Source organism: Bubalus bubalis, chromosome 13, assembly GCF_019923935.1.
Source record: "Bubalus bubalis isolate 160015118507 breed Murrah chromosome 13, NDDB_SH_1, whole genome shotgun sequence".
NCBI classification, from domain to species: Eukaryota; Metazoa; Chordata; class Mammalia; order Artiodactyla; family Bovidae; genus Bubalus; species Bubalus bubalis.
In genome coordinates this window covers 66281888-66303881 of record NC_059169.1, presented here as the reverse complement: position 1 = coordinate 66303881, position 21994 = coordinate 66281888, and the positions used below count along the sequence as shown (strand labels likewise).

General features: G+C 40.6%; 1 protein-coding gene across 2 annotated transcripts in view; it reads right to left on the bottom strand.

Annotated features, from left to right (window-relative positions):
- Positions 1 to 21994, bottom strand: part of FREM2 (FRAS1 related extracellular matrix 2) — a 153860-nt gene that overhangs the window by 50519 nt on the left and 81347 nt on the right. For both annotated transcript variants that reach the window (XM_044926735.2, XM_006055501.4), the window contains exons 5-6: positions 15872 to 15997; positions 14537 to 14788 (exon numbers count right to left, since the gene is read on the bottom strand). In XM_044926735.2, the coding sequence (XP_044782670.2) occupies positions 14537 to 14788; positions 15872 to 15997 (378 nt within the window). The remainder of the gene's footprint in view (positions 1 to 14536; positions 14789 to 15871; positions 15998 to 21994) is intronic.

Below are 21994 nucleotides of genomic sequence, written 5' to 3'. Positions count from 1 at the left end.
ATCATTATTATACTTGATAAGGAATGGGACAGCTGTGCTCAAAAGCAGGTAAGCATTTCTGTGATCTAAAAATGTAATAGAACAACAGGACTTCATAGTGGTGAGTGGAGCCAGAAGTGAATTCTTCTGCTGGTATTTTAAGGCTGTGAACCAATACTGGAATCAAAGAAACCAAATGAAAACAGAATTCAAGGGCAAAATATAGATATTTTCAGTGATCAAAGACAAAGGTTTTACTCACTTATAGATATACGTTGAGTAAAATCAAAGAGAAGAACTGAATGAAAGAGACTTGGCTGAGCAATGGATAAAATATGCTGGTAAATCCAACTACTTATTGCAAGTATAAATGATCATCATAAATGATATTTTCAACTAATGCTGAAACTGAAACTTGAAAAAACAGAGAGGAAGTTATAAATGGAGGAGTTCAGTGGGTCTCTAAACTCTTCTATGTCCTTGTCTTTTTCAAGAGAGTAAACTTTGTTAGGCAGATAGTAAATTATCTTCATTAAAATTATGATTTGCCACCAATAGGACAGAAACCAGCAGAAAATAAACGTTTCACAAAGGATACAGAAAACTTTCTGGACAAAAGAAGAAGCTGTAAAGGAAAAATCCATACAGACAGATGCCAAATAAAAAGCACAAATATATTACTTAATTAGAATAAGGTAAACTGTTTAACTTTTCTTATTTAAAACTGATAGACTGGATGAAAGAAAAAAAAGGATGCAAGAAGGCTATATTAAGCCAATAAGGAAAAAGCAAGGTGGTGTAGAATATATATAGACTATATATCAAACTGCTGATTCGTTATTTCCTAGAGATGGGATTAGGAGGAAGTTTTACCTCCTTTGCTACGCGTTTCTTCCACACACTAATTTGCTATAGTTTACTTTTTTTTTTTTTTCCCAAGTAGCATGTATTACTTTTATAAATAGGAAGAAAAACAAAATCAGGTTAACTTCCTTCTATAAATGATATCTTTAAAAAAACTAGTGTTAAATAATTTTGACTGGGCCTTTCTGTACTTTTCTTTCAAAAAATACATAAACATTCTTAAGAACAACTTCATATTTAGTCTTTAACAAGCATTTTCAAAATTTCTGTTGGAAAAATAAAGTTCAAATATAGGTTTAGTATATATCAGTTTAAAGGCATGTTTTGACATTTCTTTCCCTTGCCAACTATAATTGCCTCAGAAAGAAGAAAGAAAAGACAGGACATGTCTAAAAATGCTTATAACTTAAGGACTGAAACTTTCCAAGATTTCAGCTGAGAATATGTGGGGAGCTTTTCTCCAGAAAAGACAATGTTATGAGAGATTCTACTGTCAATCTGGTTTTACTCCCAAATTCTGATTTTGTCATTTTCAGGGTTGCTGTAAGTTTAAAATAAAATTTAAATGTCAAGGTCATTAGAGTTTTCTACCATCCAGTAGCCTCTGAAGAAGGCTTCCTGAATATTATTTATTCAACAAACACTGTTGAGAACCCACCTCTAGAAGAGTGTTTTTAAGACTTTTAATATTTGTTTCATATAAACAAGGGACAGGAAGGAAAGCTGATCATAACTCACTAATTGATTTCTCAACTCAATGGATTCAATGTACAATTCCCTAACCACTATTCTTTATGGCATCTAAAACCTAATATAATGATAAACACTAGAGAAATAAAAGATATTTTGTATATGTGAAGAAGATATTTACTATCTCATATGTGTAACATAAAAAAGATCTGAAAACAACTTAAATGCTCATCAGTAGGGAATTTTTAAAATACATTACAGCCACACTGTGAAATATTGTGTAGCCATTGAAAAGAATTAGTCGGGTTTATGGGTACCATCATAAAGTTTTTCATGATACACTGTTCCGTGAAGTAAGCATAACATAAAATAATATTCATAACACAGTCATTCAGTCGTGTCTGACTCTTTGTGATCCCATGGACTGTAGCCCGCCAGGCTCCTCCGTCCACTGAATTCTCCAGGCAAGGATACTGGAGTGGGTTGCTATTCCCCTTCTCCAGGGGATCTTCCCAACCCAGGGATCAAACCTGGGTCTCCCGCATTGCAAGCAGATTCTTTTACCATCTGAACCAGCAAGGAAAGGACAAGTAAAATAGCAAACATTAATTGAGTATTTTTAGTGTGCCTGAATTGTTTTAAGGATTAATAACCCTTTGAGGTAGGTTTGTTTTCATCTCTACTATACAGATAAAGAAACTGAAGTCCAGGAATTCAAGATCAATAGCCCGTAAGTGGGAAGGAAGACAGACTGTCTCCCATATTCTAGGAAATATGTGCTTGTTGCTTCTTTGCTATAACAACAATTAATTCTAGTCAAAGTCAAAAGAAATGTGCGCACGTGACTGTGTATACAGAAAAGCCACACACGGTACTCAGGTGACCTCAAGGGAGACGGATGGGTTTGACGAGGGAGCTAAGGCTACTGCCATTTAGTTGATGTACTTCTATTTGGTTCTCATGCAATAATTTTGTAATAAAAATGTTAATACTAAGCAAGAGTTAATCTGCATAACATACCTCCATGAACCACAGCCTCAAAATACTAAATTTTAAGAAATATTAGATTTAAGAAAAGTATTTATGACAAAGCAGAGAGTCTCTTTTCTCTTGTTAAGATCGGAAACATTTTAAACTCAACAGATTCTGGCCTCTTTACCACCTTGCTGCAGTATTTTGCAGTGCTGTGGAGGAGTGTGCTTTCCAGGGAACTGAGTAGTTATTGTGCTTTTCAGAAAATCATTATCTAAGAGTTTGCAAGGCCCTACAGAGTTGGTGTCTTTCCATATTCACATATGGAAGTTGTGAATCCAGTTGACATATATCCATGTAGATATTCATATATCCACATATCCAGTTGACAGTTAAGCACGTCCAGCCGGCTCACACTTCTCATGTCACACTTTTCACACTCTGTTCACTCACTCACTCCTCTCCCTCATTAGGCAGAGACACCCCCAAAGGCAGAAATCAAGTATTGTTCATCTGTAATCATCTGTAAACTCCAATGAGAAGCATAGAGCCTGACACATGAGATAAAAAAAAAAAAAAAGTATGCAGACTGCTTCCAGTGTTACCAATACAAATCATCACATTTAGGGCTTCCCTGGTGGTCCAGTGGCTAAGAATATGCCTTTCAATTCAGGGGACATTGGTTCGATCCTTGGTCTGGGAAGATCCCACATACCTCAGGGCAACTAAGCCTGTGGGCCAACAATGACTGAGCCCACGTGCTGCACCTGTTGAAATCTGCATGCCCTAGAGCCTGTGCTCCACAGCAAGAAAAGCCACTGCAATGAGAAGAGCCACCGCGACTAAAGAGTAGGCCTAGCTTGCTGCAACTAGAGAAAGCAAGGAAGACCCAGCATGGCCAGAAATAAATTATAAATAAATAAATAGAAAAAAACCAAAGTATTCATTATGTTTCTAAATCTCATCTTGTGAAAACACACCAATAAATATTACAGTTAGTGTAAGAGTAATATTATGACGTAATCGCTACTTTTGCTGAGTGTCTGCCTCTTTAGGTCACATCAGAATCTCTAGAATCTTGTTATATTAACCTATGGTGCTCCCAACAACCTATAGGTTAATAGGCTTCTAAGGTCATTGTTTTTATCTGCTGTTTACAAACCAAATGAAATGTAGACTTAGATTAAATAATTATCTTAAGGTTACATAGCGTGGATGTAGTAGATGCAGGATTCAAGCCTAAGTCTCTAAGACTGCAAAAGCTGTGTTTCTTTTCATGATGTAGTGCTGTCTCTGAAAATAATTAAATAATGGAAAAGTTTGCACTTTAAGAATATTTTTTTAAAAAGAAGCTTAATGAGCATCTGTAAAGACAGAGCCAGCATATTCCATGTAAGAGAAAAATTAGAATATGTTATAGATCAATATTTTTCAGTTATGAAGAAAAATGTCTTTATTAAAAATAAAAACAAGATCAGACCTTTATAGAAAGAAAAGAAAAATAAGATGTCACGTTATGCTTAATTTCTCCATTCCTTTAAAATTGTTACTGCTCCCCAAATCACCCATCAGAAGGCAGGCATGTACATTTTTATTCATGCTGACTAAAGAGAATTTCATAAGTAAGATTTCAGAATCCATAGAGACTTTGACATCAGGATGATTTATGTGGGAATCCCAACAGCTGAACAGAGAAAGAGTATGGCCAACATGGTGTCAAACACAGTCTGTGTGAGGTCTCGGGAATAAAGGCATGTGGTTGACACTGGAAAAACAAATAACCTTGACCACAGACTGTTCAATAATTGACACTTGAAACACGCCTGCAGGCAGCAAAGAAAGGGATTCTAGAATAAATAGCTAAAGCCATTCCATTTCCAGCCGAGACAATGGGCTCCTTTTGTGTAAGAATCCTCCTTCCCCGTTTTCCCCTGTATTACTCAGTAGCAGTGGGTGATTCTGCTCTATTGCTTCTTAGTGTAGACCCTCAAAAGTGGTCCAGGACTCTTCCATCCTCTTGTAGTGTGATGAGGAAAAAATACAAAAAACAAAAGAAGCTCTCCTACAAGCCATGAGTGAAGGCCCCTTTCAGTCATTTCAGAAATGCCTGCCACTGGGGAAGTCAACCTCTTTGGTTCTTAGGTTTCTGGTCTGCAATATGGAGAAAATCCAGCCCAGCTGTGCAGTCAGGTCACTAAGCTCTCGGGTCTCTGCACATCCCCTTCCTGGCCTTCTCAGGTTGGTGCTTTTCTTGTTGATAATGATACTAGTTGGCAGCTATTTCTCTCATTTAACATCCATGTGACCTGTTTATGCTGACTATCCCCATTCTTTATTGCAAGGAAAACAGTTGCTTCCTCTCAAGGAAAAACAGGAGTCAGAAAATCATTCTTTCTTATAAATGGTTTGCACAGTAAGGAGAAACCATAAGCACAGAAGATAAAAATATAGACATTATGATTTTCAAACGATTTGTCATATTCAGATAAAATTTACTCAGTAATATATCTGAGTCCCAAGATAACATCGTATTTCACCCTTTCAATTTGTGCTTTGTCTTAATTTATAGAGAAGAGCTGTCTGATATTTTTAAAAAGCAAGATTAAAAAAAATAAAGCCATAAAACCTCCTGGGATAAAAGGGACAGCTTCAAGTGTCTGGGGGCTTAGGAAGCATTTGGCATGGCTGGTATGCTACTTGGGGTGAGGAGATGGGGGAAAAGGGAAAACAGAAGGCATCAGCCAGGGACTTCCCTGGTGGTCCAGTGGTGAAAATTCTGAGCACCCAGTGCAGGGGACCCAGGTTCAATCCCTGGTCAGGGAACTAGATCCCACATGCCACAACTAAGACCCAGTGCAGTCAAATAAATACAAATAGAAAAGAAGGCAATGGCAGGTCACGTGTGCTATGCCAAGGGGTTGGAAGCTTACTCTAGAAGTTATCCCATGACAAGTGGGTTCAGTTTCAAGAAGGGGAGGGATGTGATGAAACATGCATGTACAGGGTCTGGAGAATGGATGCCCATGGCAGGTGGGCAAACTGGAAGCAGAGAGACTAGTTAGCAATCTCAGTAATTTAGGCCAGATAATGAAGCTGGCTGGGTGCTTCTCCAGTGGCTCAGCAGTAAAGAATCCGCCTGCAATGCAGGAGCCTCAGGTTTGATCCCTGAGTCAGGAAGATCCCCTGGAGGAGGGCATGGGAACCCACTCCAGTATTCTTGCCTGGAGAATTCCACGGACAGGGGAGCTTTACGGGCTACAGTCCATGGGGTCACAAAGAGTCAGACATGACTGAAGCGACTTGGCACGCATGCCCGCACGTAAAGCTGCCTAGCACAAGATGGGAGCAGTTCTGATGGGTGTAAAAGACAGCAAACACATCACATTTGGAGGTATAAAGGAAACAGAATGAAGGATTTGGGGTGGAGAGTGGAAGAAGAAAGTCTAGTCATGGTAGAACTAGTCACCAAGATTAAAAATTCGGGAGGAGGGACTTCCCTGGTGGTCCAGTGGCTAAGACTCCACATTCCCCATGCAGGGTCCCAGTTTCAATCCCTGGTCTGGGAACTAAATCCCACATGCCAGCAACTAAAGAGCCTGCGTGCAGTGACTAAGACTTGGTGTAGCCAAATAAATAGCAAACAAAGTAATTTTTAAAAAATACAGGAGGAAAACCAGGTTAGAGCAAGGACTACTGTTCTCTATTTTTTCCCTTGATTTGCATTGATTTCTTTCAGAAGCTAAGGCACTAGGGCCATGGTGACTCATACACTTATATACTTTCCTTGTTTCAAAAGAAAAATAAGAAACAGACCCCTCACATAACTTAATTATCGGGTCCCCCACAATGATAACACAAGAGTTTAATGGAGTTTCCCTCTTCACAGAAATGTCAAGGGATATCATGTTTTGAACACGGTAATGAAATTGTCCTCAGAGAATTAATCAAACCTCTCCTGCTAATAGTTTATTTGTCCTCTCAGTATAGTGAAGTAAGTCTGGTATATAGAGCTGTTAAGATGTCCTGACATTTTACAGAACTTTATATATTCTGGACCAATGTCAGTTAAGGCAAGCAAGCTAGATGCATTGGGAGGATAATGACCCCTTGGAAAGTGGGTACAACTCTCACTACATCCCTGTTGCGCAGAGTGTGTGCTCGCACGGTAAGTCACTTCAGTCATGTCTGACTCTGGACATGACTGTAGCCCACAAGGACTGTAGCCCACAAGGCTCCTCTGTCCATGGGATTCTCCAGGCAAGAATACTGGGGTGGGTAGTCATTTCCTTCTCCAGGGGATTTTCCCGACCCAAGGATCAAACATGTATCTCCTGCAGCTCCTTGCATTGACAGGTGGATTCTTGACCACTGAGCCATTGGGAAAGCCCATTGTGTAGTGTAGATAGTATTTTACCAGTTTACTGAGCTCGGGACCACACACCACAGACCCACAAAGTGTAGAAGTGGCATCTATACTCTCTACAATTTTCTTCTGTACTTAGAGGATCACCTTGCAGCACTGAGAATGCAAAGCTTTTTAAAGCTTTCCCTGGTGGTGGGTGCAATCCTGAAAAATCACCCTTCTGAATAAGCGTGATTCTCAAACAATGACAACAAAAGAAGAACGGGTTTCTTGTTGGCATTTTGACCACAGTGTTCCAGCTTTGTGGCATCCTTCCTGAGATTGTAAAGCAGGTTGTTTGTGAAACACCCTCAGGGAAATGGAAGCTGAGATGTATTTCAGCCCTATGAAGTGTAAAGTGAAAGCTATTTTTCTCTCACAGTGTCAATATACTGACTCTTCTGAGTTTTAAGTACTGACTAGTAAAGCTCTTCGCACCCCACTCCAGTACACTTGCCTGGAAAATCCCATGGACGGAGGAGCCTGGTGGGCTGCGGTCCATGGGGTCACTAAGAGTCGGACATGACTGAGGGACTTCACTTTCACTTTTCACTTTCCTGCATTGGAGAAGGAAATGGCAACCCACTCCAGTGTTCTTGCCTGGAGAATCCCAGGGATGGGGGAGCCTGGTGGGCTGCCGTCTATGGGGTCACACAGAGTCGGACACGACTGAAGCGACTTAGCAGCAGCAGCAGTAAAGCTCTACCAGTCGTTTGATTTCTTTCCCCAGGACTGTGTTTAACTACATGACTGCTGACCTGCTCTGTGATTTGGCTCATCTGGACACTGTAGTGGTCTTCACGGTGATGAGCCTGTCACAGCCCGAGGGGATGTGTGACAATGCGCATCAATTTCTGGGCTGCCAACTCCCATGACTCAGTCTTCCTGATTCTTGGTGTGGCTTTTCTGGAACCTCAGGCCGCACTCGATGTTGTTTTGAAAGCACCCATTGCATGTGGCTTCCCTGGTGGCTCAGAGGTTAAAGAGCCTGCCTGCAATGTGGGAGACCCGGGTTCGATCCCTGGGTCGGGAAGATCCCCTGGAGGAGGAAATGGCAACCCACTCCAGTATTCTTGCCTGGAGAATCCTATGGAGGGAGGAGCCTGGTAGGCTACTGTCAACGGGGTTGCAGAGTCGGACATGACTGAGCTACTTCACTTCACTTCATTGCATGTAGAGCCTGTTTTTATCAGTGGCTATCTTGTATCGCTTTGCCTATTTTCTTGTGGAAATCCTCTATAGATTGGGCCTGTCTTGTTCATCAGGGTGTCCTTGGTGCCTTCAGGGGTGCCTGCTACTGAGAAAAGGTACTAGTAAGTGTTATGTGGTGTTGATGTATATATATATATACATACATATACATATCTATACACACATATATATAATATATATATAGAGAGAGTGAGTGAGTGAGGGCAGGAGAAATTCTTTCTCTCCTTCACCCTAACACAACATCTGGGGCATTACAGATGCTCAGAAAATGTTTTAAATAAGCAAATGTCTGAATATATATTATTTCAGCCATCTGTCTCACTACATAGAATGAAGACCTGTTCCTTAGGAAAAGGATGAAGCAATGCTTTATGTCTCTAGAAGTGTGAAGGGGAAAGTTTTATCCATAATTTTAAGGGCTTCAAATTGCTACAAATGGCCCAAAGAAAAGAGGTTTTTTTTAGTTTTAGCTACACTTTATAATCCTAACATACATTATCATTGTGATTCTTTGTAGCACAATGTAGCTCACTGGTTTTATCAAATGATATTACCTGTATTATTCTTTATTGGGTAATTTAGTATCTCTCGATGTTAGTAGCAAGTTTCTTGACGTCATTTAAAGGCAGATTTAAAAGGCCAATGACAAAAAAAGGTATGTATATGACTGATAAGCTGGGAATAAAGGGAGAGAAGAGATGCAAACGTCTGCTTCAGTAAGGCAGAATGAAGACCTGCTTCTTAGGGAAATCATAAAATTCATGAGCCTCCTGTGAAAGGTAACATCTACCTGTGCAGAGCAAGGAAGACATCCAGAGAACATGCTAATCTGAGATCTACCTTCATTTGGTGGCAAGTGTCGTAGAAAACCAAACTAACAAGTGTCATATTTCTACAGTGACCAGTTGCTCAACCAAATGTCTCAGAAAACAGTATATAAATTCCAAAACACTTTCTTAACTTTTCATTCTAAAACAATTAAAGAGGATGCTGTTGTCTAATTAGTAATCGATTTTATGAAGCATATATTTTCAACAGACCACAGGTACATATATGTGCACTGTCTGGACTTACTAAATAAACACTCAGACCTCTGTGATTTCACTGTAGTATTTCATAGATTCTGACCTCTGTTTACATCATGGAGCATGCAGGTCAAGGCTTTAAAAGTCCTGTTTTCAGCTAAGCTGTAGCCTCAACTTATCGGCATTTTCTTTGTGTTTTATGATTTAGACAAAAGGATACTCTGTTGCTGGTGAATCATTTGGAGTTTCTGATGCTGGCACTAAGATTTACTAAGAGATCTTTTCTAACGGTTTGATCTCTAATGAAGTGTGTTGTTTTTTAAATTGTAATATCTCTTTTAATAATAATTTCAAGCTTATTGAAATTGGGCTTATTAAAATCTGAAGTCTAGGATCTGAGAAGTGGCTTCTCACATTTATGTGATTTTTAGCACTAACATGGAGTTCACCTGTGACTGAGATCTTGAGGTTTCTAATGTTCTTAGTGACTTGCTTCCAGGGATTTAGTGATAATAAATCAGCAATATTTATCCTTCGACATCTACATTCTCTCCCCCGTGTGGAAAAGATGGGAGTGAGGCAGATAGCATTACCGTGCAAAAGACAAAACAAACACAAGATGCCATTTCTCCATCAGGGCTTGACAAGACAGTTCAAGTCCAGTCCTTCAGACGGGAAAACCTTCCACTAGGCACTTTGCTAAATGGTGTGGAAAAGCAATGCTTTACTTTGTGCAACTGAACTGCCAGACTCCACTCGTATGTTCTCCTAATGATCCTGGAGGAATTTTAATTGATAAAGGTGAACCAAAATAATTCATGCACTAGTTAGCCGAATATCTGTAACTGCTAACATTTGAAGTATTCTAGGATCATCAAGTGCTGCATGCATAGAAAAGTATACAGCTTGTTTCATCTCTACTAGGATGCCTCATGCTATTTTCGAATATTACAGTATAAAATATACACTATATAATAACTGTTAAATTACATGCTCCCAGTACACTATGATGTGAGCAACGTATCGATTGGTGCCATGGACTCTGCATTGTCAGCCTGGCAAATTCTTCTCAGCTATTTGACCTTGAGCAGGTTACCTGGCCGCTCAAAGATAATAAAACTGAGTATAACAGAACCACGCTCATAGTCTGTGTGTCTCTGTATTAAATGAAATCATTTAAGTAAAAGGCTTAGCACAGCTAAGCTACTGTTATCGTATACAATAGTTATATATAACTATGCATGCATGCTAAGTCGCTTCAGTCATGTCTGACTCTCTGCTCCTCCATGGACTGTAGCCCAGGCTCCTTGTCCAGGCGGATTCTCCAGACAAGAATTCTGGAGTGGGTTGCCATGCCCTCCTCCAGGGGATCTTCCCAACCCAGGGATTGAACCTGCATCTCTTATGTCTCCTGCATTGGCAGGTGGGTTTTTTACCACTAGGCCACCTGGGAAGCCCCTATGAATGACTATATATTATAGTTATTGGGCTTCCCAGGTGGCTCAGTGGTAAAGAATCTCAGGTGGCTCAGTGGTATAGTTATTGGGCTTCCCAGGTGGCTCCTGTAATGTCAATGCAGGAGACATGGGTTTGATCCCTGGGTTGGGAAGATGTCCTAGAGGAGGAAATGGCAACCCACTTCAGTTTCCTTGTTATAGTTATTATTATATGACATATATGCTGTCTATAGACACCTGAAAAACAAAGATATGAGTTGACTTAATACTGCAAACAGTACGATCTATTCAATACTGCAGCCTTAATATCTTAGAATCAGTCTAGAAGACAACACAGCTGTTAGCTTGCACTCCATGAGTTTGAGAGCTTACTTCTGGGTGAACCGTTCCCAAGCCCTGGCACGGTTCCCTGTGCTCACTTTCTTGGGAGCCATAAGGTCACTCTTCAATGCAAATTATATAAAATGGTGAGCTGTTCTCATAGAGAACTCTGGAGCTCTTGCCTTTTCTGGTAATAGTGGTGAATTTTTTCATGCGACTGGCAGAAGAGATTCAAGTGGCTGCTTGCCAAGTTCGTATGTGTACAAAGGAACAAAGCTCTGAATGCCTTTCCTGCTGTGAGCAGTACACTGTATCAACAGTTTCAAAAAAACTAGTTCACAACAGCATTGTGGCAAAGTCCTTTAGAGCCGATGACCATACCAGCTTGAGTCAAAGGTACCCCATTGCTAATGAACCCATCCCAGCAGCCTCAGACCCTTGCTCACTTGCTTTTATTTTAATGCATGCCCCTGTACCCCAGCTCCACGTGGAGCTGTTCCCAATAAATAGCTGGCCTTCTAGGCTCTGTGTCCAGCCAGGTCCAGAATTCAAAGAGGACTGGGGTTGGGGACCCTGTGGGTCCTCCCATGGTCAAGCCTGGAAAGTCTCCCTTCTCTGGACCCTCCTAATCATATTTAGGGAATGACTCACTCATTCACATTCACAAACACTCTTTTTCTTCCTGCCCTCTCCCACTCATGAGTTTGTCAAAAATAAATTGATCCTGTAATTGCACAACTCCTCTCCTGAAACTATTACAATTTGAAAAATGATATGAAGTGGCCCTTTATCATAATATGGTTTATGTTTAACCCAAAGGATGTACAAAATGAGGGAAGTAGACCACACCATTTTAGTTTTTAGTCATTTTAACAAGAGGCAACATTTAAAACCAGTTTGTTTTAAAGGTCTAAAGTCCCTTCTCCAGTACTTTGGCCACCTGATGCAAAGAGCTGACTCATTAGAAAAGACCCCGATGCTGGGAACGATTGAAGGCAGGAGGAGAAGGGGATGACAGAGGATGAGATGGTTGGATGGCATCACCGACATGAGTTTGAGCAAGCTTTGGGCGATGGTGAAGGACAAGGAAGCCTGGCGTGCTGCAGTCCATGGGGTCGCAAAGAGTTGGACATGACTGAGCGACTGAACTGAACTGAACTGCCATCTTCTGCCTCCATTTTACGGTCCCAAATGATCATTTATAAATTATTCTCCTTTAACCTTTTATGTACTTAGGTTTTATTTCCCCCAAATAGATTTTAAGCTTCGTGAGATCTTGGCCTCCACATTAAATGTCTCTATAGTCCCCACACATTACACTTAGTAAGTACAGAATAAATATTCACTGTGTGTGTGGTATGTGAGATTAAATATTTTTTTAAAAGGCAAGACATTTCATATATGTTTTCCTTTATCTTATTTTTGTTTTCAAAGAGTGTAATATCTACATCATTAAACTAGTAGTCTTCCCATGTGGAAAAACTGGTATAATCTTTACTATTCAGTGCATTCTTGCAATGCCTCCCACAGACTAGAAACTCATTAAACATCCATTAGCTTTCACTGAATCCTTAGTATTATCAACGATATTAAACAGTCTGTTAATGGCTTCAATGCATTAATATTCTGAGCAGTTAGAAACTCATTTTTCCATTTCTTGATTTTTAATATTGTTCTAACTCAAGCATACTAAATACAGAACATAACTTTGTCATCATTTCTCAGCCTTTTGGCTAAGATGAAGAATGTCATTCTTGGCAGAATGTCACTTCATCAAGCTGTTAGTTTAACTGAGTTTGGCCATTCCTTACATATTGACCTGGCATTACTCAACTGGTGAGGTGAAGGTGAAAGCTGCTCAGTCGTGTCCAACTCTTTGCAACCCCATGGACTATATAGTCCATGGAATTCTCCAGGCCAGAATACTGGAGGGGCTAGCCTTTCCGTTCTCCAGGGGATCTTCCCAACCCAGGGATCGAACCCAGGTCTCCTGCATTGCAGGCAGATTCTTTACCAGCTGAGCCAATTAAGTAAGGCTTCCTTAACTGGAGCTTACCCAAATGCAAATAATAGTATTCAAGAATAAAAAGGATGGTGATCAGGCCTGTCAGTTCAGTTCAAATGAATAAACCATATTTTACCCACACACCATACCATGATGTATTTTTCTAGCACTAGAAATATTTTCTTCTCTATGGTACTCCTGCTGTTGAGAAAGCTTTTCTAACGTCAGTAAGCTTTTGAATGGCACTGACTTGACTTACGTTTACCACAGGGTGCATCGTTCTACCTTTTACATGTCTCTGGTTTATATCTACCAGCGTGATAATTTCTCCAGGGTGGCTGAGGAAGCCAGCCACTATAGCTAAAACCTCAGCCACTATAGCTAAAACCTCAACCCCTGGGTTGGCACACAAAAGCAGAAACTGGAATCAGCTGAAATGTTCCTTAATTAACTTCCAAAGATTGACAGCAAAGATTAGTGAAATATTGCTAGCACTGACTTAATATACTGTTCCTAATGAACAAATCTGTGTGTGTGTGTGTGTGTGTGTGTGTGTGTATGTGTGTGTTAGTCACTCAGTCATGTCTAACTCTTTGTGACCCCATGGACTGTAGCCTGCCAGGTTCCTGTATCCATGGGATTCTCCAGGCAAGAATACTGGAGTGGGTTGCCATTCCCTTCTCCAGGGGGCTCTTCCCATCCCAAGGATCGAACCCAGGTCTCCTGCATTGCAGGTGGATTCTTTATCATCTGAGCCACCAGGGAAGGCTGGGAGGATTATTTTATGGTAATTAGGTTTCCCTCACGGAGAAGGCAATGGCATCCCACTCCAGTACTCTTGCCTGGAAAATCCCTTGGACGGAGGAGCCTGGTGGGCTGCAGTCCATGGGGTCGCGAAGAGTCTGAGCGACTTCACTTTCACTTTTCTGCATTGGAGAAGGAAATGGTAACCCACTCCAGTGTTCTTGCCTGGAGAATCCCAGGGATGGAGGAGGCTGGTGGGCTGCCGTCTATGGGGTCGCAGAGAGTCAGACACGACTGAAGCGACTTAGCAGCAGCAGCATGAAGAAAAGTCAGGATAAACTCTCCTCCTTTTTGGAAGCCTGTTGGACTTAATTTCCCATATACTTATCATCATTTCCCATTTACTTATCACCTTCCTAGTTTTTCGTTTAATAGAATTGTCTGCTAGTTTCTTGGTTAAACAAATTCAAACACAGAGATGCAAGTTACAAAAAATAAGCTTTTACAATTGAAGCAAAACAAATAAAATAACAAATCATTTATTAAAACTGCTTCGATTCTTTGCCATGAAATTTTTAAATTTAATCACTTAACGGGACATGGCATTGTCAAAGAAATTGTACACAGGAGAAAACACGCATAGGCGTGGCTTTGCCCTTCCAAAGCACTAAAGCGAGAAAGACAGTGGACTCATGCAGCCAGCCTAGAAACCTAATCACACTATAAAGTCAAACATAAGATAAATGTGCGCATGAAAATTCTTTCACACTCTCATTCTTTCTGTTTAGAGGGCTTTGCCTCTAGAAGGTTTAGAGGGCTGGTCTGCCCAGTAGGAGGAATAATTTCTAGGTAAATTAGTACTTACCGTCATCTTTGTCGGGTTTGATTGTAACCTGAGCCCCTGGGAACTCTGATCCAATTCGCCCACCCATCGGCATGCTCAGGAGAACGTGGAATGTTTCCTCCTCTTCAAACAAAGAGTCATCAATTATAATGACCCTGCACATCTTCTCCCGCTCATCTTTGTCAAAGCGGATAACACTGGTGTGGTCCTCGGGCCGGGATATGTAATCAGAATAGGAGAGCACAGACGTTGGCACGGTTCCTCTTGCCGTTCCTGGAGGCAGGGAGGATCCAAAAGGGGCTTATAAAACATACTATAAGAGTATTTCCAGAAACGATTATTTTCATCTGTAGCATTTTCATGGTCCATCGTATCTATGAATACTCCTGGAAATTGCAATAGCGCCTACATACTGTTCTGGCATCATGAGTCATCTTCAAAATGGTCTCCAACATATGACAAATATTACATTTCGAGTGTTTTCTCCTCTACTTCCTGCCAGTGGTCTTTTTAAAGCAACACAATAATATAATATAATAGCTCCAACTCTTCAAATGCTTGCGGTGTACAGGCAAAGTGCCAAGCGATTTCCATGCATTGCCTCCTTAATCCTCTTAACCAGTCTATTGGGTTTTACACGTTTAGTAACTGAGGTTTATAGAAGTCAAACCACTTGCTCTGGGACCCAGAGCTCAAGGTTGATCCTGAAATTTGCATTTTGACCACCATACTTTATTGACTTTCAACTCATATACATTAATGAAAATTTTAATGAAAGTCTGCTAAGGTGTTAACTGTACCTATGACCTTTTCTTTTATATGCTTAGAAAAAATTTACCTGTTTCCTAGAAAGGTGTTTAGAATATTAATTATATTATGTTTTGATCTAAATTTTGTGTTACATAAAATCACCTTTCAGAGCATGCTGACTCAATGAGCAAGACAAGCTTTTTTAAATTTGGTTGCAATGAGTCTCAAACTAGTTTAAAATTAATTCTTTTCCTTGGGTATGCATTTCCTTGCCTCTTCTTTTGGTTGTTATTTTTGATAGTAATCTCCTTCTACTTGAGCAGGCTTGAGTAGAGGAGGGGAACTTCAATTTCCTGCAATCCCAAAGGCCTTGAGTATTAGAGTAAACCAAGTATATCAGAAATGTTTTCAATAAGCAGCAAAGTCCTTCCAGACCCTCAAAGGTGCCATAGTGAAGGAGGATGTCTGCATGCACTTTTTTTTTTCTTTTTGAAAATTGTACTAAAAAAGTATAACCTTCATGGCTTAATGTTATAGCTCCGACATGATAAGAGGCTTATTTATATCTTTGCAGGGACATTTTATTTCATTTGCAAATCAATCTACCTTGCCGCGTATAACAGATCACCATCAACTCCTGGCTCACGTCTCCACTTCTCCTGATGGGAACGAACAGTTCGCCAACGTCCTCTTCAATGGAATATTCAGACTGGGGGATGAACACAGTTGATTCTAAGGAGAAAATACAATAGTTTTTGTCTGAGCTTCTTATATGTGAAACGATCTTGTGCAAATCAAAACTGCTCTCGTGACTGATCATTTCCCCTTGCATATTCTTTTATTTTTAAATTTTTCCTCATGTACGATCTCAATTTTATTTACTTATTTGTTATACATCTCAGTTTTATTCTTCTTCTTAATATCATTATTATTTTGGTTCATTGTTACCCTCCTGCTCTCTTCTTCCTCTTTATCATCATTATCATTATTTGCATAATTGTTAGCCTGGTGCTCTGTGATGACCTAGATGGGTGGGACAGGGGGAGGTGGGAAGAAGGTTCAAGAGGGAGGGGATATTTGTATACTGATCGCTTATTTAGTCTTTTTTTTTTTTTAATTGGAGTACAGTTACTCTGTGCTGCTGTGTCAACTTCGGCTGCACAGTAAAGCAAATCAGCCATATGTATACAACATCTCATTTTTTTTTTTTTTTTCTTCCCATTTTGGTCAACACAGAGCACTGTGCTATACTGTCGGTTCTCATTGGTTACCTATTTTATACACAGTAGTGTACATATGTCAATCCAAACCTCCCAATTCATCATTGACCCTCCCTGCCCCGCCCTCCCTCCATGCCCCCACATATCTACATTTCTGTCTCTATTTCTGCTTTGCAAATAGACCATCTTACCATTTTCTAGATTCCACATATATTCGTTAATATACACTATTTGCTTGTCTATTTCTTACTCTATATGACAGTCTCCATGTCTCTGCAAATGACCCAATTTCATTCATTTTTATGGCTGAGTAATATTCCATTGCTAAAGCTGAAACTCCAATACTTTGGCCACTTCATGTGAAGAGCTGACTCACTGGAAAAGACCCTGATGCTGGGAAGGATTAGGGGCAGGAAGAGAAGGGGATGGCAGAGGATGAGATGGCTGGATGGCATCACTGACTTGATGGACATGAGTCTGAGTGAACTCTGGGAGTTGGTGATGGACAGGGAGGCCTGGTGTGCTGTGATTCATGGGGTTGCAAAGAGTCGGACACGGCTGAGTGACTGAACTGAACTGAACTGAATATTCCATTGTATATAGGCACCCCGCCCCTCCCCCTCCCCACATACTCTTTCAGAAGAGCTCAGCGTGAGGGGAAGGAGGGAAGAGGGGAGAAGAAATAGCTATAATGCAGGTAGGCTCCAGACCAATGAATTCTTAACCCAGAAATAGAACACAGCATTGCATTCAACTCCAGTAATTGCTTTTTTCTCAATTAGTAAGTGCTGCTGACACACTCCCTTTAAACCCGACCTCATTCTCTTGGTGAAGATCACCGTCCTCCAGTGGAGCAGTTTGGCTTTTAGATGTAGACAAGACCGTAGAAGTGCTCTTGTCTCACCCCTCACTTTGATGAGGGAACTTGGACCCATGGAGTTGAAATTACTTGTCAAGAACTCTTACTGATCAAGTTCAGATTAAAATTCAGATCTTGTAATGGCCATTCTATTATATTTTTTAACCCCATGTGTCCCTTCTAAATGATTAATGATTAAAAGTATAATTATGCATTGTTTAACACCTGGTGATTTTGTTTGTTGTTTCCTAAATAGCAATCCCTATAGAATGGATACATCTATATATTGACTGTAATGGACACATCTATCATTTCCTTCCTCTCCTAGAGGAATAACCATAATACTGAGTATACAACATTATACAATATTGTAAGTCTCAATGATTCATTTTGTAAAGTAGAGGAGAGGTACAGTAAATAGCAAAAATGGCACAATGAAGTTGTTGAAAATTATGGTTCAATGTAAAACTGTCTATCCGTCATGTGCTCAGTCAGGCCCAATTCTTTGTGACCCCATGGACTATAGTTGCCAGGCTCCTCTGTCCAGGGCGTTTCCCAGATAAGAATACTGGAGTAGGTTGCCATTTCCTCCTCCAGGGGACCTTCCTGGCTCAGGGATTGAACTGGCATCTCCTGCATTGCAAGCAGATTCTTTATTGCTTGAGCCATCTAGCAATAAAACATTCAATAAAACGTTTAGGTCAATAGCTAGGCATGATAAACCCTCAAACAGATGCTTTGATATTTGCCTGGGAGTCTGTTTCACTGGAAGTCCCACATATACACAGAAAATGTTCTGGTTACTTTGAAAACACTAAGCCACACTGCTGTGGATGATTATAAAAGACGCTGGAATAATGGACACTGGTCATCAAGGTCCACGTTCCACCCCTCTCCACCCTGCCCTGTACCCCAAGGGCTGACTAATGTGAACCACATCAAAGGTTTCCCTTGTTCTCTGGCTTCCGGCTGGGCCAGCCAAAGTGCAGCACAGACAGGACCTTCCCCCCGCCTGCCCTCAAGGTCCCAGAGCTGGCAGCACCCCAACAAATAAAGGTCATTGTGCCCACTGGCTGCCCCAGCTCACACACTGACTCAGCTAGCTCCTCCTTCTCTGTTCCCCCAGGCTAGAGGTGGTGATGGTACCTGCTCTTACCAGCCTTAAGGCACTTAACTATACCTGTGTTGTGCTCATTTACTCAGTCACGTCCAACTCTTTGGGACCCTGGACTATAGCCCAGCAGGCTCTGCTGTCCATGGAATTCTCCAAGCAGAATACTGGAGTGGGCTGCCATTTCCTTCTCCAGGGCATCTTCCTGACCCAGGGATGGAACCCACGTCTCTTAATTCTTCACCACCAGTACCACCTGAGAAGCCCTGGTGGTTTCCCAATCCTCGCCCTCACCTTTGCAAATAGTCTTGTTATTCTAGTATTTTAAAATTGCTAATTTTGAATGTGCCTTTTGTTTTCTCCTGGGACTCTGATATACAAGTTTAAAAAATGGCACCAATAAAAAAGCTGTGGATATAAGCTTTCACAACTAATTATTCATTTATCAAACGTTGATGGGGTGATTTCAACTTGCCAGACACTGAACTAAGCAGAGGAGATATGGAAGTAAAAAAATCCCTGGTCTCATGGAGTTTTCATTCTAGTTGGGAGTGAAGAAGAAGAAAATACACAAATATTCAAGAAAATACATAGTATATCAGGAGGTGACAAATGATATGGAGAAGATGGAGGGTGCTGAGGGTGTAGAGAGGGTTGGGGCATGTGTATGCCATGGCAGGTCTGTATTAAACAGGAAAGTCTCTTTGATGGAGTCATATTTGAGCTGAGATTGAAAAGTGATAATGAAATACCCGATGTGAGTAACTCAGAGAAGAGAATTCCAGGCAAAGGTATGAACAAGTGAAAAGGGCCCCGGGCCAGGTATATACAAGGAATGGTGGTGGTGGTTTAGTCCCTAAGTGGTGTCTGACTCTGCGACCCCAAGGACTGTGGGCTACCAGACTCCTCTGGCCATGGAATTTCCCAGGTAAGAATACTGCGGGGTGTTGCCATTTCCTTTTCCACGGGATCTTCCTGACCCAGGGATCGAACCCGTGTCTCCTACAGCATTGCAGGCAGATTCTTAACCACTGAGCCACCAGGGAAGCTCATACAAGGAATAACCAGGATGCTAACATGGTTCGAGTAAACTGGGCAAGGAGGACAGGACAGAACACGGGGCCAGTGAAGTGGTGATGAGGTGGGTGGTAGGCGGATCCATGGAGCTTTCAGGACTAAAGTCCATTGGAAGCACTTTGGTATTACTCAGAGCAAGATACTGTGGAAACAAAGACCACCCTACGGGATGAAACAAGCAAAGGCGATTTATTCAGAGCTTTGCTATAGCAAGGGAGTCAGTCACCATTACTTATATTTGGCTGAGACCCAAAGCAGTCAGAGGAGGGGGAAAGTTTTATTGTGGAATAAAACTTATGGTTACCAATGGGGAAAGCATGGGGGAGCAATACATTAAGAGTTTGTGATTAACAGACACACACTACTGTATACACCGAGAGACAAGGCAAGGGTGATACTGGAGAAACAGTTGAACTCTCTACTAAGTAAATGTGTGAGCTGGGCTCAGTCGTGTCCAACTCTTTGCAACCCCTTGGACTGTAGACTGCCAGGCTCCTGTGTCCATGGGATTTTTCATGCAAGAATATTGGAGTGGGCTGCTATTTCCTACTCTAGGGGATCTTCCTGACCCAGGGATCGAACCTGTGTCTCTTGCGTCTCCTGTCTCCTGCATTGGCAGGAGGATTCTTTATCACTGTGCCGCCTGGGAAGCCCTTACTAAGTAAACAGACACAGAAAAGAGTGACCACAGGGTCATCCTTTGAGATGTAAGCACTGGTTATTTTCACATGGTAGGACCACAAGTGACTTTCATTTCTTTAAATCTCTGAATTCCTGACAAGGAACATGTGCTACCTTTATATCTTCAGATTGGTCTCACTATTCTTTGTTTTGAAAGATGAAGTCGAATAAAATGAATGTACTCTTTATTAGCCTATGTGGCTAAGTTGAAAGGAGTACTTTGATTCATTTAACAGCAATTTTATTTTTAGGTTTTGACTGTGCTGTAACTCAGGCAAAAAATGACTTCTGTTCTCAGAAATAAAACAGTTGTAACTACATCTGAAAGATGTCCTTTTCTCAACTATATTGAGCAGATTGAAAAAGAGAGACTGCTAAAAACAGGATAGAAAAAAAATATGTCCTAAAACTCTTTGCTATAATAGAACAAAGAAGGGAAAGAAAAATACAGTGCCTGGATGAAGGTACTGAGTGTCCATTATCTTTAAGAAGTTTGGCATATTCAAAAATGACCCAGAAGATATTCTGGGACATCTTCAGGCTGCCCGCATGCCCTCAGACTAACCAACAAATGGCACTGAATGTGGAGTCTGCCACTGATAGGCGAACATGGATGGAAAGCTTTCTTACACTTCAACGTGTTTCTTTTTTTTTAAAAACTCCAAAACAGATATATAGGCTAATTTAATAGGAACTTTAAAAATAAGACTAATGAAAACATATATAAGTCACATAGTAAGTATGGTAAGTTCACATTAGGATACCATGAGGTCCAAAAATTATTCTAAAGCACTATGCAAATAGTTTGATTAGAGTGAATCTTTGGGTAATCTTCCTTCATATCATTAAATGTTTTTATTTTGGCAAGTTTTCCATCACATGAAATAGTTTTATTTTGTACCATTTTTTTTCTTATTGACCTTTTGGTACCAGAAATGTATAAATGTGTGTGGTCCTTTGAACAAGTGTTTAGTAATTTTTTCTTTCTCTTAAGACAATGACCCATGCTTCACAGCAATTGAATTAAAAAAGAAGAACTGTATCAAGTAAAACGCCTACACTGGTACAGGAGACTGAGAGGTAGTGAGGTAAAGGAGTGAATGAAAGAATGTGTAAAATGTGTTGAGGATACTGGCTGCCACACGGCAAGTGCTCGATGAATTTCGGTTATTATCACTATCAGTGCCAGTTATGGTAAGTAAAGAACCGGCAAAAGTGTACTTGTGTGTGTTTATATAATATTAAATGGCTCATAAGTAAAAGCAGTTCCCAGCCTAAGACAAAGCAGAGTTGCTGGTCTCCCCTTCTTGTTCCCATAAGGCACTTTCTTTGTTGTTCTACATCATTCTTTGTTCTACTACATCACACTCTGTTGCCATCACTTATGTATAGAGCTCTATTTCCCATTACTCCATACACTCTTTGATAGAGGGGATTTATCCTATTATCTTTGCATCTCCAATACAGAGTGCTGTCTCAGCACCAGTGTGAGTTGGATACATTTTTAATGCATGCAAAAACAGTCTCATAACATGTTCTAGAATTAATATGCAGCAAGAGAGCTTGTAGACACAATGGTTCCTAGAGCTAGTGAATTTATAGGTGAAGAGTTATAAGACGGAGTAGAAAGAAACAACTGAACTTTTGAAATGGTTAGGAAAGCAATCCTTTGTGGAAAGAAAAAAGATTGTTTAATCTGTGAATATGAAATCTAACAAACATTACATTTATGGTAAGAGAAATAACAACCATATTTGTATTGTGCTTCTTGTTTTTATGGA